General features: G+C 45.5%; 1 protein-coding gene across 3 annotated transcripts in view; it reads left to right on the top strand.

Moving 5' to 3' along the window:
* The window catches only part of Trappc9 (trafficking protein particle complex 9), a 481,588-nt gene that overhangs the window by 17,144 nt on the left and 451,772 nt on the right, over positions 1-12,672 (top strand). For 2 of the 3 annotated variants that reach the window (XM_021182812.2, XM_029469728.1), the window contains exons 5-6: positions 1,546-1,572; positions 11,902-12,023. In XM_021182812.2, the coding sequence (XP_021038471.1) occupies positions 1,546-1,572; positions 11,902-12,023 (149 nt within the window). The remainder of the gene's footprint in view (positions 1-1,545; positions 1,573-11,901; positions 12,024-12,672) is intronic. The other variant, XM_029469729.1, reaches the window with a different exon arrangement.

Genomic DNA, 12,672 nt, shown 5'->3' with positions numbered 1-12,672 from the left:
AGAGAAGAGTGAGGCCTGGTGTGCAGATCTGTAACCTTGGGGTTTATAATCTTAGTTATGGAGGAGGCTAAGGCAGGAAGCTGGCTGTTCAAACTTCAAGGGCTGCCTGGTAACCGAGCAAGACAAAACTTGGTCTCAAAAATAAAATTAAAGGATGGAGACCTTCACTTGCTCTCTCAGGTCTGTCTTACTTTCTTCCCAGGTGTCTTTTTTTTTTTTTTTCTTTTTTCTTTTTGGTTTTTCGAGACAGGGTTTCTCCGTACAGTCCTGGCTGTCCAGGAACTCACTCTGTAGACCAGGCTGGTCCTGAACTCAGAAATCCGCCTGCCTCTGCCTCCCAAGTGCTGGGATTACAGGCATGCGCCACCACTGCCTGGCACTTCCTGGGTGTCTTTTTCTTTACCCTTGTACTTAAAATGTCTTCTAGCTTGATATGATGGCATATGCTTTTAATCCCAGCACCTGAAAGGCAGCAGTAGGGGGATTTCTGTGACCTCTGATCTCTCTCTCTCTCTCTCTCTCTCTCTCTCTGTGTGTGTGTGTGTGTGTACTGTGTGCATGCAAGTGCTCTCAGAGGCCAGAAGACCCCCTAGAGCTGGAATTACAGTAAGCTGCATAGAGTGGGTGGCAGGACCTGAATCTTGGTCTCTGCAAGAGCAACACTCCTAACTGCTGAGCTGGTTTTCTAGCTTCTACTGTCCACTCTGAGACAGGGTCACGGCTATCCCATTCTGGTCTCAGACTTACTATGTAGCCAGGGATGGCCTTGACCTCCTGATCGTCTCTTCTGAGTTCTGGAATTTCTGACATACGTCACCATGCCCAGTTTATGTTGTCCTAGGTATTGACCCCAGGGCCTTATGCATACTAGGGAAATACTCTACCAACTGTGCTACCGCTTCAGTATAAACTACCTCTAAACATCACTTCCTTAGCTTTGATAAGTGCCCTGTAGTTCATAAGTCAGTCTCTCTCTCTGTGTTTCTCTGCCTCTGTCTCTCTGTGTCTGTCTCCCTCTCTCTCTCTCTCTCTCACACACACACACACACACAGAGACAGACAGACAGACAGACACAGAGAGAGACAAAGACTTATAGGGAGAGAGACAGAGAAAGAAAGAGACAGAGAGATCTGGAAGGGAATATTAATGTATTACTACTATATTTCCTTCTGAAACCTTTGATACCTCAGTCAGAGCACTCACATATATTTGGAAAAAAATTCTCTTGTTATTGGTTTATTGGTGAAACGAGGCTTTCTGAAACTTGTTGATGGAGAGTGAGGAGCCTGAGCTTAGAAAGTAGGAAGGGAAGAGATAAAGGGGCATTTTCCTCTTCGTTCACTACAGGGTTGACAGTATGATCCTCTGCTCTCCTCCTGGAACCAGAAAAGCACGGTGCCTGCCACACACGCTCTTCCCCTCAGTAGCTGCAAGTGTCTTAGGCTCACCAGGGTGGATGCAAACTGTAAAATGTGTTCTGCTAGTTGTCTTTAAAAGTGGTTTTATTTTCCAAATAAAAGACCGTAATCTGTTCTTTCTTCCAGGGGCGCAAGAAGTTCTCATTGACCCAGGTACATGATCTCTGTGCTTAGTTTCTTTTGGTTATTATTATTTTTATTTTTTAAGTGCTTGTTTTCATGGTGTTGTGAATGAATGGTTCTGGTTTCTGGATTTGTGGTCTTTGGAACAGTCTGATTTAAGTGACTTTAAATCAGAACTGTGGCAAACCTGATTATTGTTTGGTCCGTGTTTGATGGGGCACCCTACTGCTTCCTGTTGTCTGGTGAAGAGGAGCAATTTTCCCCTAGCATGGTGAACTGAATGATTGGAGAATCGTGCCTTGAATCCTCTGAATGCACGGGGCATGCCTATGCTGTTGATTTGAATCCCCCCATGGTAATGACTTTGCTCTGAGTCTATGGCCTGTGTTCCTTTCCACAGTGATTTGAATTTCCTATTGCATTTTTTATAGACTATTATTATTATTAGTGAGACAGGTCTTGCTATGTAGCTCAGGCTGGTCTTGAATTAGTGGCAATCCTCCTGTCTCACCCTTCTAATATGTGAGCCACCAAGCTTGTGTGTTCTTAAGAAATCTTGCATTTTTTCCCCCTTTTTCAGTGTTGGGTCTTTCTTTCCCCATCTTAATTTTCTGCCATGAATCCATCAGAAACTTGCTTTGTTACTGTGCTTAACTATTTCATGATAAGCTCGGTTACTTTTGGCTTAACTAGAAACAATGAGTAGGTAACAATGCAGCAGCAGACACCATCCTTCGAAGAAGATCATCCAGGCAGTCATGTTCCCTTGGGCTTTGCACCCAAGCTGGCTGCTTTCATCTGGCGTGGTCTAAATTCGAAGTGGCAGCACCTCCAGCCTGCTTGTCTGAGTCAAGGCCTGTCTCTACACTGCTGGCTACATTTCTCAGGACGGTGTGTGGAAAGAGTGAAGGACCCAGATGTTTATAATGTTTTGTTTGCTTTCTGAAGAAAAATCAACACAACGGCAGGGTTTCCTGTGACAGGTGTCGGGGACTTTCTGTACTCGTGAAAGTTAGGTTGACAAGGCAGGAATGGTGGCACACACTTGTAATCTCATTAGCACTCAGGAGGCTGAGGAAGGAGCCGGCTTCAGCTATGTATCAACACCCTGTCTTAAAAACATACCTGCTCTCAAAACAAACAAACAAACAAACAAACAACCTGGGGAGGGGCCAGATGGCTCATTGGTAATGTGTGCTTCCTATTCTTGCAGAGGAACTGAATTTGGTTCCCAGAATTTGGTTCCCAGCAACCATGGTTGTTAACTCACAGGCGCCTGTGACTCCAGCTCAGGGGAATCTGAAACGTACTTTTAGACAGAGTCGGCGCCTGCCCGCACACATGCACACGCCCACACAACCAGCACACACATATGCATGGAACTGAGGCAAAACAAACATGTCAACCAAGAATGAAATAAACGTTGAATGCCTTGGTACTGCTGAGCCCAGACTGTTTGTGGAGCCTCGGATGGAACACTGAATTTCGTTGTGTCTCCCATACTTGTGGGAGAAGTAGATGGAGACAGTCAGACTGACTTCTAAAAGCCAAACTTCTGTTGAGGTAGGGAGGGATGTGTTTGTCGTTTGTAAAAATGTCGAGAGTAAGGTTTTGCAGCTGAGTCTGCAGAGCCTGGAACAGGTGACGGCTGGGTTCTGAACACGGGACTCGTCATATTTCATGTAGGACCACGTCAGAGCCTGTGGTCGGGAAAGCTGCCAACAGAGGGTGGAGCTGCCACTCAGTGGTGACGTTGGAGGGCATCTTTGCAGCCATCCTAAGTGAGACCAGTATGAGCTGGACTCGCCAAGGGACACAGGCAGGTATCTGAGGCTCTTCTAATCCCATGCCCAGCCCTGGCCTCACCAGGTTCCAGGCCAAAGCCTGCAGCTTCATGTCTTTAGTAGGAGTCTTTAGCTAGGACAGAGCCTGGCCATCTTTTACTTTGGCCCTCTTCTGCAGTTCAGATCCTGGCAGCTCATGGGGTAGTGCTCTGGGAAGGAGGGGTCAGTGCCAGTGCCCCAGACCCTCTCAGAGGAGAAACCATTGTCCTGCCCTACCAAGAAGCCACTTTCCTAGACCATCACAGAGTACATAGCCACTTGCACTAGCATTTGATCATCTGGTGGAGAGAGATTTTGACTTCCCCCAGAGGAAGCTAGCTGGGCATCTCTTTGTGCTTCTTCTGGCTCTGGGTGCTTGCCTCTGTCTCATTGCTAATTAAGAACAGAGGGCCACCTCCCTCCCCAGTGGCAGACAGACTTCTTTTAAATGCAACGATTCCTTTCTCAGACCCCCTTTCTTGCTCTGAACCTTGTATGTGCATCTGAGTACCCCCTTCAAGCGAAGCCTTTGGCTAATTCTGCTCTCTTGCTTTCCCATTTGGCTGCTCAGGTTGGTACCCTCTTCTAGTGAAAAGACTTGCAATTTGAGCTCAGGTGAGAGAGAGAGAGAGAACACTGTTTAATTTTTAAAAGCAGCTTCAAAACAAGTCTACAGCCAAGCACAACAGGCCATTGTAGGACTTTGCTCTCCCCAACAAGAAGGTCATGCATCCTCTGTGGTCACAGTGGCCAGTCCCTCTTGCCCTCCATTTTCCCCAGGTTCTCCCACAGTAGTTTACTTTCTCACTCCATGCTGGCCTACTGTGTTCCATCTTGCATTTTGTAAACTGTGGTCCTTTGGGACTTTTTTTTTTTTCTTTTTGAGACAGAGTTTCTCTGTGTAGCCCTGGCTGTCCTGGAACTCACTCTGTAGCCCAGGCTGGCCTCGAACTCAGAAATCCTCCTGCCTCTGCCTCCTAAGTGCTAGATTAAAGGCGTGAGCCACCACTGCCCGGCTCTTTTGGGACTTCTTTAACTTAATGTTTTAAAGGTCCATTTTTGTAGCTCACCTCAGGACTTCACATCACTGCAGTGTGTTATGCAGGCCAGTCAACACGCCACATTTTGTCTCTCTAGTCTGTCAGCTCACGCACCCTTGCATGAATCTGCTCTCCGTCTCTTAGGAACACCGTTGCTATGAGCATTGTGGGGATTTTTGTCTGTATCCGTTTTCAATTCTCTTACGTGTTGGTAAATCTGGAGAGTGGAATGGCCGGGTCAGACAGTCATCCCACGTCTACCTTCTTGAGAAACTACCAGATATTTCTCCAAAGCAGCCACACCTTGGCATAGTCCCAGTGCCCATGCACGTGAGTTTGTCCCTCTGTGTCTGCCACAGCCAGTGTTACCTTTCTGACTCCTGATGGGTACACCGTGGTGCCTCACTGCTGTTGGGACTCAGGGTTGTGGAGTTTCTCTTACAGTTAACGAGCACCTTTTCAAAGTATGCCGGACACTAGTGTACTTGCTCTGGGAAAGGGGCTGCCCTATTCTGTCAATTATTGAGCTACATCAGTTCTTTTTATGTTCTAGGGACACGCCGCTTGTCAGAGCCATGGCTAGCAAAGTCTCGGATGTGCACAGTGCTATTTTGCCTTGCGGCAGTCGAGTGAGAACAAGGTGTTCCCAGGGCTGGTCTCGGTACAGCCTTGACAAGGCTGTCGGCTATTAACCACACAGGGGGCAGATCATGCGACAGTGCCTGTGATCTGCTGAGACAGCAGCTTGGAGGATGGCAGAAACTTCCCAAAGCTCACACTGAGCCTTTTTACCAGTTGGAGAAGAGGAGATTCATTCATTAGATCTGACAAGAGACGAGAACTATTGATCTCTCGGCTCAATTAAGATATTCTTTTCTGGGTCGAAGTGTGTCGCATCCTATAGTGAAACAGACATGTCTATGGGGCCAGGGTTGGGGATTTTAGTCTTTTCCCCAGAGCATTCTGTGGCTTCTCGGATGGTCTGCCTTTAGGATTCTATTTGAAAGGCATCCCTGGGTCTAGTGAAGTTTGACCTAGTTCATCCTGGCTTACATATGGAACTCCAATCTGCCGAAAAGAGTTTACATAGTCCCATTGAGCTTGTTGAGCCTGGTGTTTTTAGGGCTCCCTTCTCCGTAGGGTTGGTGGGGTTGGCGCTCAGATGCTGTAGAGACTTCCCAAGGAGCATGAGGCGCCTGTGACGAGCGTCTTCAGTTTATGAGAGCTTCGTTCCATGCTTATGAAGATTTTTTAAACTAGGCATTTATTTCCCTCTTTATGGTTATTTCAAGAGTTATGTATGTATTTTAAAACATGTCTTATTGTCAAAAACCATGTCCGCTGTAGAGCTTTAAAGGGTAACAGAAAGCAAATTAGACAGATTTAAACATAGCTACCCACTTGCATTTTACTTTGTGTTTATTTTGGGTCCCTTAAATTTACATATGAATTTTAGGGATAGTCAATTTCTGAAAAGAATTTGCTGGGATCTTGATAGCGACTTCTCTGAGTGTGTAGACCAACATGGGGTACATACCATATTGTCACCTAAAGAATATTACTTCTTCCAGGGCTGGGTAGTTAAGAGTGCATACTGCTCTTGTGGAGGTCCTGTCCTTGGTTGCCATACTACGTTAGGTGACTTATAATTGCATGTAACTTCAGCTCCTCTATTGTGCTCCATAGGCTCACATTCAGTGTACATACCTATAAACAGATACACATAATATAGTACCTACTTATAAATATATGCCTGCATATACATCGACACCAGAATATATACACACACACATATGTATACACACATATGTACACACACACACACACATATATATATATACATATATATCTGCATATACATAAGAAACCCAAAGAGAGATATTAAATTTTCCAATCTATGGACATGGAATATCTTTCTACTGTTTTTTGTTGTTGTTTTCTTTTTCCCCTGTAGTGTTGGGGATCAAATGTCTTTATACACATGCATTTTTGTTAATTTTAAAATGATTTATTTTTGTTTATGTATGTGTGTGCGCGCATGTGTGTTTCTGTGCACGCGTGTGCCAAGGCATCAGCTTCCCTGGAGTTGGCCTGGCAGGTGCGAGGCACTTGATGTGGTACTAGGGACCCGACTCTGACCTCTGTGAGAGCGGCAAGCGCTCTTAACCTCTGAGCCACCTTCCCAGCCCATTTCATTCATCATTAAGTGTGTACATACTGGAGTGGACTTGTCCTAACACCGCCATCAGCTGGTGAGCTGCAAGCCTATCTAGGTCTCTTGACTTTTTGAGTGTTGACCCTTTGACCCCACAGCCTGGCTGACTTCATCAGTTCAGTGTCTTTGTTACAAACATCTTGGTCCCTGAAAACAGAAATAGTTCTCCTTGTTGATTTTGAATCAGAATGTCCTGTCTTAGTCCTTATCTCAGGGGGACACACACCGAGCCTTTTAGCGTTAGTATTGTTTTAGCTGTAGGTTGGTTTTAAAGGCATCCTTCACAGGCCTAGGAATGTCTCCTCTAGTGCAGGAAGGCTCTTTACCAGGAAAGTATTGAATTTTTCTGTCTTTTTTTTTTAACCCTTGTTTATCTAGATGATCACGTGTCTTTTGTCCTTTATTCGTGTGCACATTGCACATGCCCTGTGTCTGGGTCTTGCTGGGGTCAGTGAGCTCTTGCTGGAGGAAGAGTTAGCAACTGCAATCACTGGGGAGGGGCACTGGCTCGAGACCTCCTCTGTGCTGGTGCCGTTATCTGGGTTTTTCCTTCTTGGAAACTATTTGGTTATTAGTTCAGTATCTTTGGAAAAAGGAAAAACAACAACAACAATAAAAGGCTTCCTTTTCCTTCTTACTTGTCTTGTGTCTTTCTAGGAGCTTGTCTGTTTCATCTGGATTATATAATTTATAATGTATCACTTTACGGTCCTGTTTGCTTATGTAATTGGTAATAATGTCTGATTTTTTTAGACCTGACTTTTTTTTCCTTAAGAATTTTATATCTGAGTTCAAGGCCAGCCTGGTCTATCTATACAGTGAGTTCCAGGACAGCCAAGGCTATACTTAGAAACCCTTTCTCAAAACAAACACAAAAATTATTTAGAGGCTGAGTATAGTGATGCATACGCTTAATCCCTGCAGTCATGATGGGAATTCTACACTATGATTTTATTTTAACTTCTCTCTCTCTCTCTCTCTCTCTCTCTCTCTCTCTCTCTCGGTTTTTTGAGACAGGGTTTCTCTGTATAGCCCTGGCTGTTCTGGAACTCACTTTGTAGACTAGGCTGGCCTTGAACTCAGAAATCCGCCTGCCTCTGCCTCCCAAGTGCTGGGATTAAAGGCGTGAGCCACCACGCCCGGCTTTTTTTTTTTTTTTTAAAGTAGATCCTAAAATGTCTGTCAAATGAAATATGTCAAATATCTAAAACTACTTTTAAAGAGAATAACAGATTTGAAGGGCTTAAGCCATCTTGCACCATGGCTTTCTCTAAATTTATCAAGGCCATGTGACACAGAGGGAAAGGCATTTTTATTCCTGCCTGCCTGCCTGCCTGTCTGTCTGTCCGTTTTCTGTCTCTCCCTCCTCCCTCCCCGTCTCTGTACCTGTGTTTACATCTAGGTTCCTCATAGAGAGACAACATGGCGTCTATGTGTGGAGTCTGGCTTCTTTCTCTTAACATGGTGAGCCCAGTCCCATCCATTTTCTTGCAAGTGGCATAATTTTTCTTCTTCTTGTCAGTTTTGGTTTTAACAGTTGGAGTCTTTCCTTCTCTTCACTTCCAGTTTGTCAGTTTTGTTACTGTTTTTTCTTTTTAAAGTAGCTTGTCGTTTTATTGATTTTTTTTTTCTATTTCACTTAGTTCTGTTATACTTTAAATTTCTTTCCTTCCTCTCACTTGCTTAGAATTTAGTTTCTCTAATCTTCTTCTAGTCTTCTCATCAGCTGGCCATCTTTTCTTATGTGGGTGGTGAGACCCAGAAGTCTCTCCTCGACCTTACCCGTGGCATCTCATTTTCGGTGTACTGCGTTTGACTGGAAATATCTTCTGATTTCCCTTTGAAATGTTTATCTGTGTGTTGGGTGTTTATTTTCTATGTATTTATGAATTTTCTAAATTTCCTGCTGTGGTGGTGTGAGGACTTACTTGCAATTTAATTCAATTTAATTTACACGTGTTGAGACCTTCTTGTGGCCCAGCATTTGGGAACTTGGTTGTGTACTGAGAGGAAGCAGTGCTCTGCCATAGGGTGGTGTCTGTCTGTCTTCCTGTTGTGGAAGGGCCCATTTCTATTTTGTTTCTTCTGTGAGATTTCTGCAATCCACTCTTGGTCTTCTTTCAGCTTACTGAAAAACCACACCCTTTCAATATTTTTGTCCTGGTCAACCTCCTCCTGACTCCTTGATGGTAGATCTCCAGGCTCTTCCTGATGTGTTCTTTTGTTTCCTGAGGTGGGAAAGAGATGCATGACCTCACACTTGTTCTTTAATGTGGGCCTAGTGGTGTCAGCAGAGCCCGCGGAATGTGATGCTGAGACTCCTCTTTTCACTATCGCTGTGCCGACAGTGAGTGGCTGCCCACTCTGCTTAGAGCTGGTGATGGTTTCTTCTTACCATGTCAGCCCACTCACATCCCCAGTTATGTATGTTACTGCTCTTATACACCACTGAAATGATTCTATTTAATAGACCTTTTTAATAATTTAATGAATTTACCAGAATATCTTTCTGTCCGTCCATCCATCCATCCATCCATCCATCATCTTTATGTGACAGGGCCTTATAACCTTGGTCTTGAATTTGTTCTGTCATCCAGGTTGGCTTTGAACTCTTGATTTCCTGTTTCAGTCTGTGTTCTTGGGTTAGAGGCATATATCCAGCTTTAAAATCCCAACTAAAATGATGATACTGGTTTATTTATGTGGTGTGTTGGTGCATAGTGGTCCTAGAGTGCACATGGAAGTCGGCGGGAATCAGTTCTCTCTTTTTACAGTGTGAGTCTTGGGGATCAAAATGGGGTGGTCGGGTTCAACAGCAGCTACTTTTACCAGCTGAGGCATCTCGACGGCCCCGGAATTCTAATTTTTTTTAACCTTTCATTTTCAAACACCTTAAAATGGACAAATCTTACCAAGGAAAAGTTCCTTTGTCATTCCGACTCTGCGAGAGTGAGCTGCAAAATGCTACCATCCTGGTGCCTCAGGGGCATTTCCAGTGTCGAGGTCATCGCAGTGTGCCCTCGGAGGACTTGTGTTTACTCTGCACAGCTTACATGTGTGCCACCAACGGCCAACGGCCAACTTTAGTATCCAGGTTGTAGCTATCACAGTTTCTTATGAGTCCCCCAGTAGGGCCAACAGCACCTGTGTGGGAGACTCGGCTTTGTGTGTTGGTGGCTTTGGGGCTTTGGTCTCCTATTACAGGTGGCTGTGGCAGGGTTACCGTGGTACTTGGCTCTGCCATTGCACGGTTGCTCTCTCTGTGGCTTTGCTTGTCTCTGATTTAGTCTCTTCTCTCTACACATGGATGCAGCTATCTGCCTGAGTTTCCAGATTGGACCTTGCATACAATCTTGAATCTTTTGAACGATTCAAGGACTTCCTGGCTAGCACTTCTGAGTCTCTGTCATGTGCCACCTCAAACACACCTTGCATTCCCTCCAGCCTGGGTTCCCACCAGCCCATGGATTGACTTCCCCTGTCTGTTAGCTAGAGGCTTGGGTCCTGTGGACTGTGTCTCACTGGCTCACAATCATGTTAGGTGTGGGCTGTCAAGACACTAGACATTGGGAAAGATCAGGTCTTCTGTGTGCAAGTATTTTTAGTTTATTATTCATTTATTGAGTGAAATGAAGCCAGCTGGATGATTTGCAGAGCTAGGTTCTGGTTCCTTATAGATAATATGCTTTTGGTTGCTTCATATGCGATAAACCCTCTAGCCTTGTACTAAGGGAGCAGGGTAACTCCTGTCTTCCTTCGGAAGAGTGTCTGGGGACTTTTCCCTGTCCTGTTCCTGGGTTAGAGACGTGACCCCATGTGAACAATGAAAACCCTTTTCTCCTCTCTCCCATGCCTTTTTTTTTTTTCAATCGAATAAAACTCGGGGATTTTGTTAGTGCCAATAAAAAACTTTGACAAGACTCCTGGTCATGTATTAAATATTAATTCGTGCAGGACATGTGACACAAAATGCTAGGCAAACATTGGAAGACAGAGCGCTGTGGTCAGGGCCAGGCCCCACGCACAGCCTTGGAGGTAGGAGGTCCATCATCCTGAGAGCAGGGAGAGCCTGGCTCTTCCAGGCCCTGCCTTACTATCGGGAGCACTCAGCTTAGTGCTCCCTCCTCCAGCTGCTGCAGTTGGGTTGCAGAAGCGAGCATACGGAGAGGTCTTCGGTGCGGGTCCTGGCTTCCTCTAGCTCAGCAGCAGGCACGCATACCTCAGGCATGGTGACTGTCCTCTTGAACTCCGCTCTAAGGGAATGCCTGGCTCTGTATGTGACCTTGGCCCAAGACAGAACTGAGATATTTTCTTCCTCCCGACTCCTCTTGGCTGTCTATTAACGTTCTTTCTCTTCTTATCGGACGAGGATTTTGCACCAGAGCCTCTGCCCGCCTGGGCGGTCTCTTAGCCTCACTTGTTCACCTCTGCATCATCAGTCCATTTCCTCACTTCATTATCTACTCTTCATGTTTCTGTCTTGTTTCAGAAAACACACAAGGCAGTTTACAGAACTCGAGAGCAAAAGCATGCACTCCAGAAAACTAGCCCCAGATTAGCGGGCCTGGGTACCATGTGCACTTCCGAGGTGCCTGTGGCCAGGTTCGAAGCACGTCCTGGCCCTTCGCAGTTAACAAACACGGAGTTGCTGGCAGGGAAGTTGGGCTTCTGGGATTTGCCCTTGTCTCTAAAATAAACATGTGACTTAGGAGAAGCTCAGCCACCAAGGCTTTAAGCAGGTAGTTTCTGAGTGCTCTACGGCATCAAAGACAGTTCTGTCTTTCCTTCCCTCAGTTGGAGGTCTCACTATAGTTACTTCTGTTCTGAAGATGGAGTTCTCTCCAGCTCTCTCTCTCTCTGTGGGAGTTTGGTGGCAAGGGTTGATCAGAAATAGAAAGTGACAGCCTTGGAGAGGCAACCAGCACTTTCAAGTGATTTTCTTGGCGGCTCTCCAGCTCAGGAAATGGCTCATACATTTTCTTTCCTTTGAGGCCTCAGTGTGGTCTCTGGGTCATCGTCCATATGGTACTTTTATGTAATTCATTGCATGTTCTTTAATGGAAAATCTTCACAGAGCGGGAAGCCCACCGGAGTTAGTTAACACTGCACACGGTGCTGCCACTACAGCCAGTGGATAACCCGGAGACTCCAGACAGGGTTTAGAGTTCATTGGCATGTGCTCAGGTCTCACCTCTCTCCTTGCACACGACTCTTTAAAAACACGAGGGACAGGAAGGAAAAAGTGAACGACTGACTGTTTTCTCTCTCTCACTGTCTGCAGGTGCTCTCACCACCAACGGCATAAATCCTGACACCAGCACTGAGATTGGAAGGGCCAAGAATTGCCTCAGCCCAGAGGACATCATTGACAAATACAAAGAGGCCATCTCCTATTACAGCAAGGTGACTTGATGGGTTTGCTGCTTTGGCTCCCCCGTTGACATGATGTCATGTCGCGGTGTCTTAAAAAAAAAAAACCTCCTGTAGATTATACTTCAGCGTTACTGATGGGTTAATTTGTGAGTTAACATGCTGCACGTGGGGAGGGCACAGGACTGTGTGTGTGTGTGTGTGTGTGTGTGTGTGTGTGTGTGTGGTTCTCCCCTCTGCCTTGTGGGTCCTGGCACTGAAACTCAGACTCGACAGCAAGCACCTTTACCCTCTGAGCTGCCTTGCCAACCTGTTCCTGTTCCTTGATTTTGTGAATATTGTATTAATCTTTAGTGCACAGTGCTAAATGCCTAAAAGGTTTATTCTTCTGGTTACCCCCAGTATATATTTAATATAAATTTGGGGAAAAAAACCTGTCATAGCCCATTCAGGGATATTCATTATTGATAGTTCTACACCAGCTTTCTGGACTTCTGAAAATAAACATGTCCTAGTTAGGGCTACTGTTGTGATAAAACACCAGAAGGGTTGATTTGATTTACACTTCCAAGCCACTGTTCTTCCTTGAAGGAAGTCAGGACAGGGCCTCAAAACAGGGCAGGACTTTGGAGGCAGGCACTGATGCAGAGGCTGTGGTGGAGTGCTGCTTACTGGCTTGCTC

The sequence above is a fragment of the Mus caroli genome, chromosome 15 (assembly GCF_900094665.2).
Source record: "Mus caroli chromosome 15, CAROLI_EIJ_v1.1, whole genome shotgun sequence".
Classification (NCBI taxonomy): Eukaryota; Metazoa; Chordata; class Mammalia; order Rodentia; family Muridae; genus Mus; species Mus caroli.
Note: the sequence above shows the minus strand (reverse complement) of the source record. Positions and strands in the feature narration are given on the sequence as shown.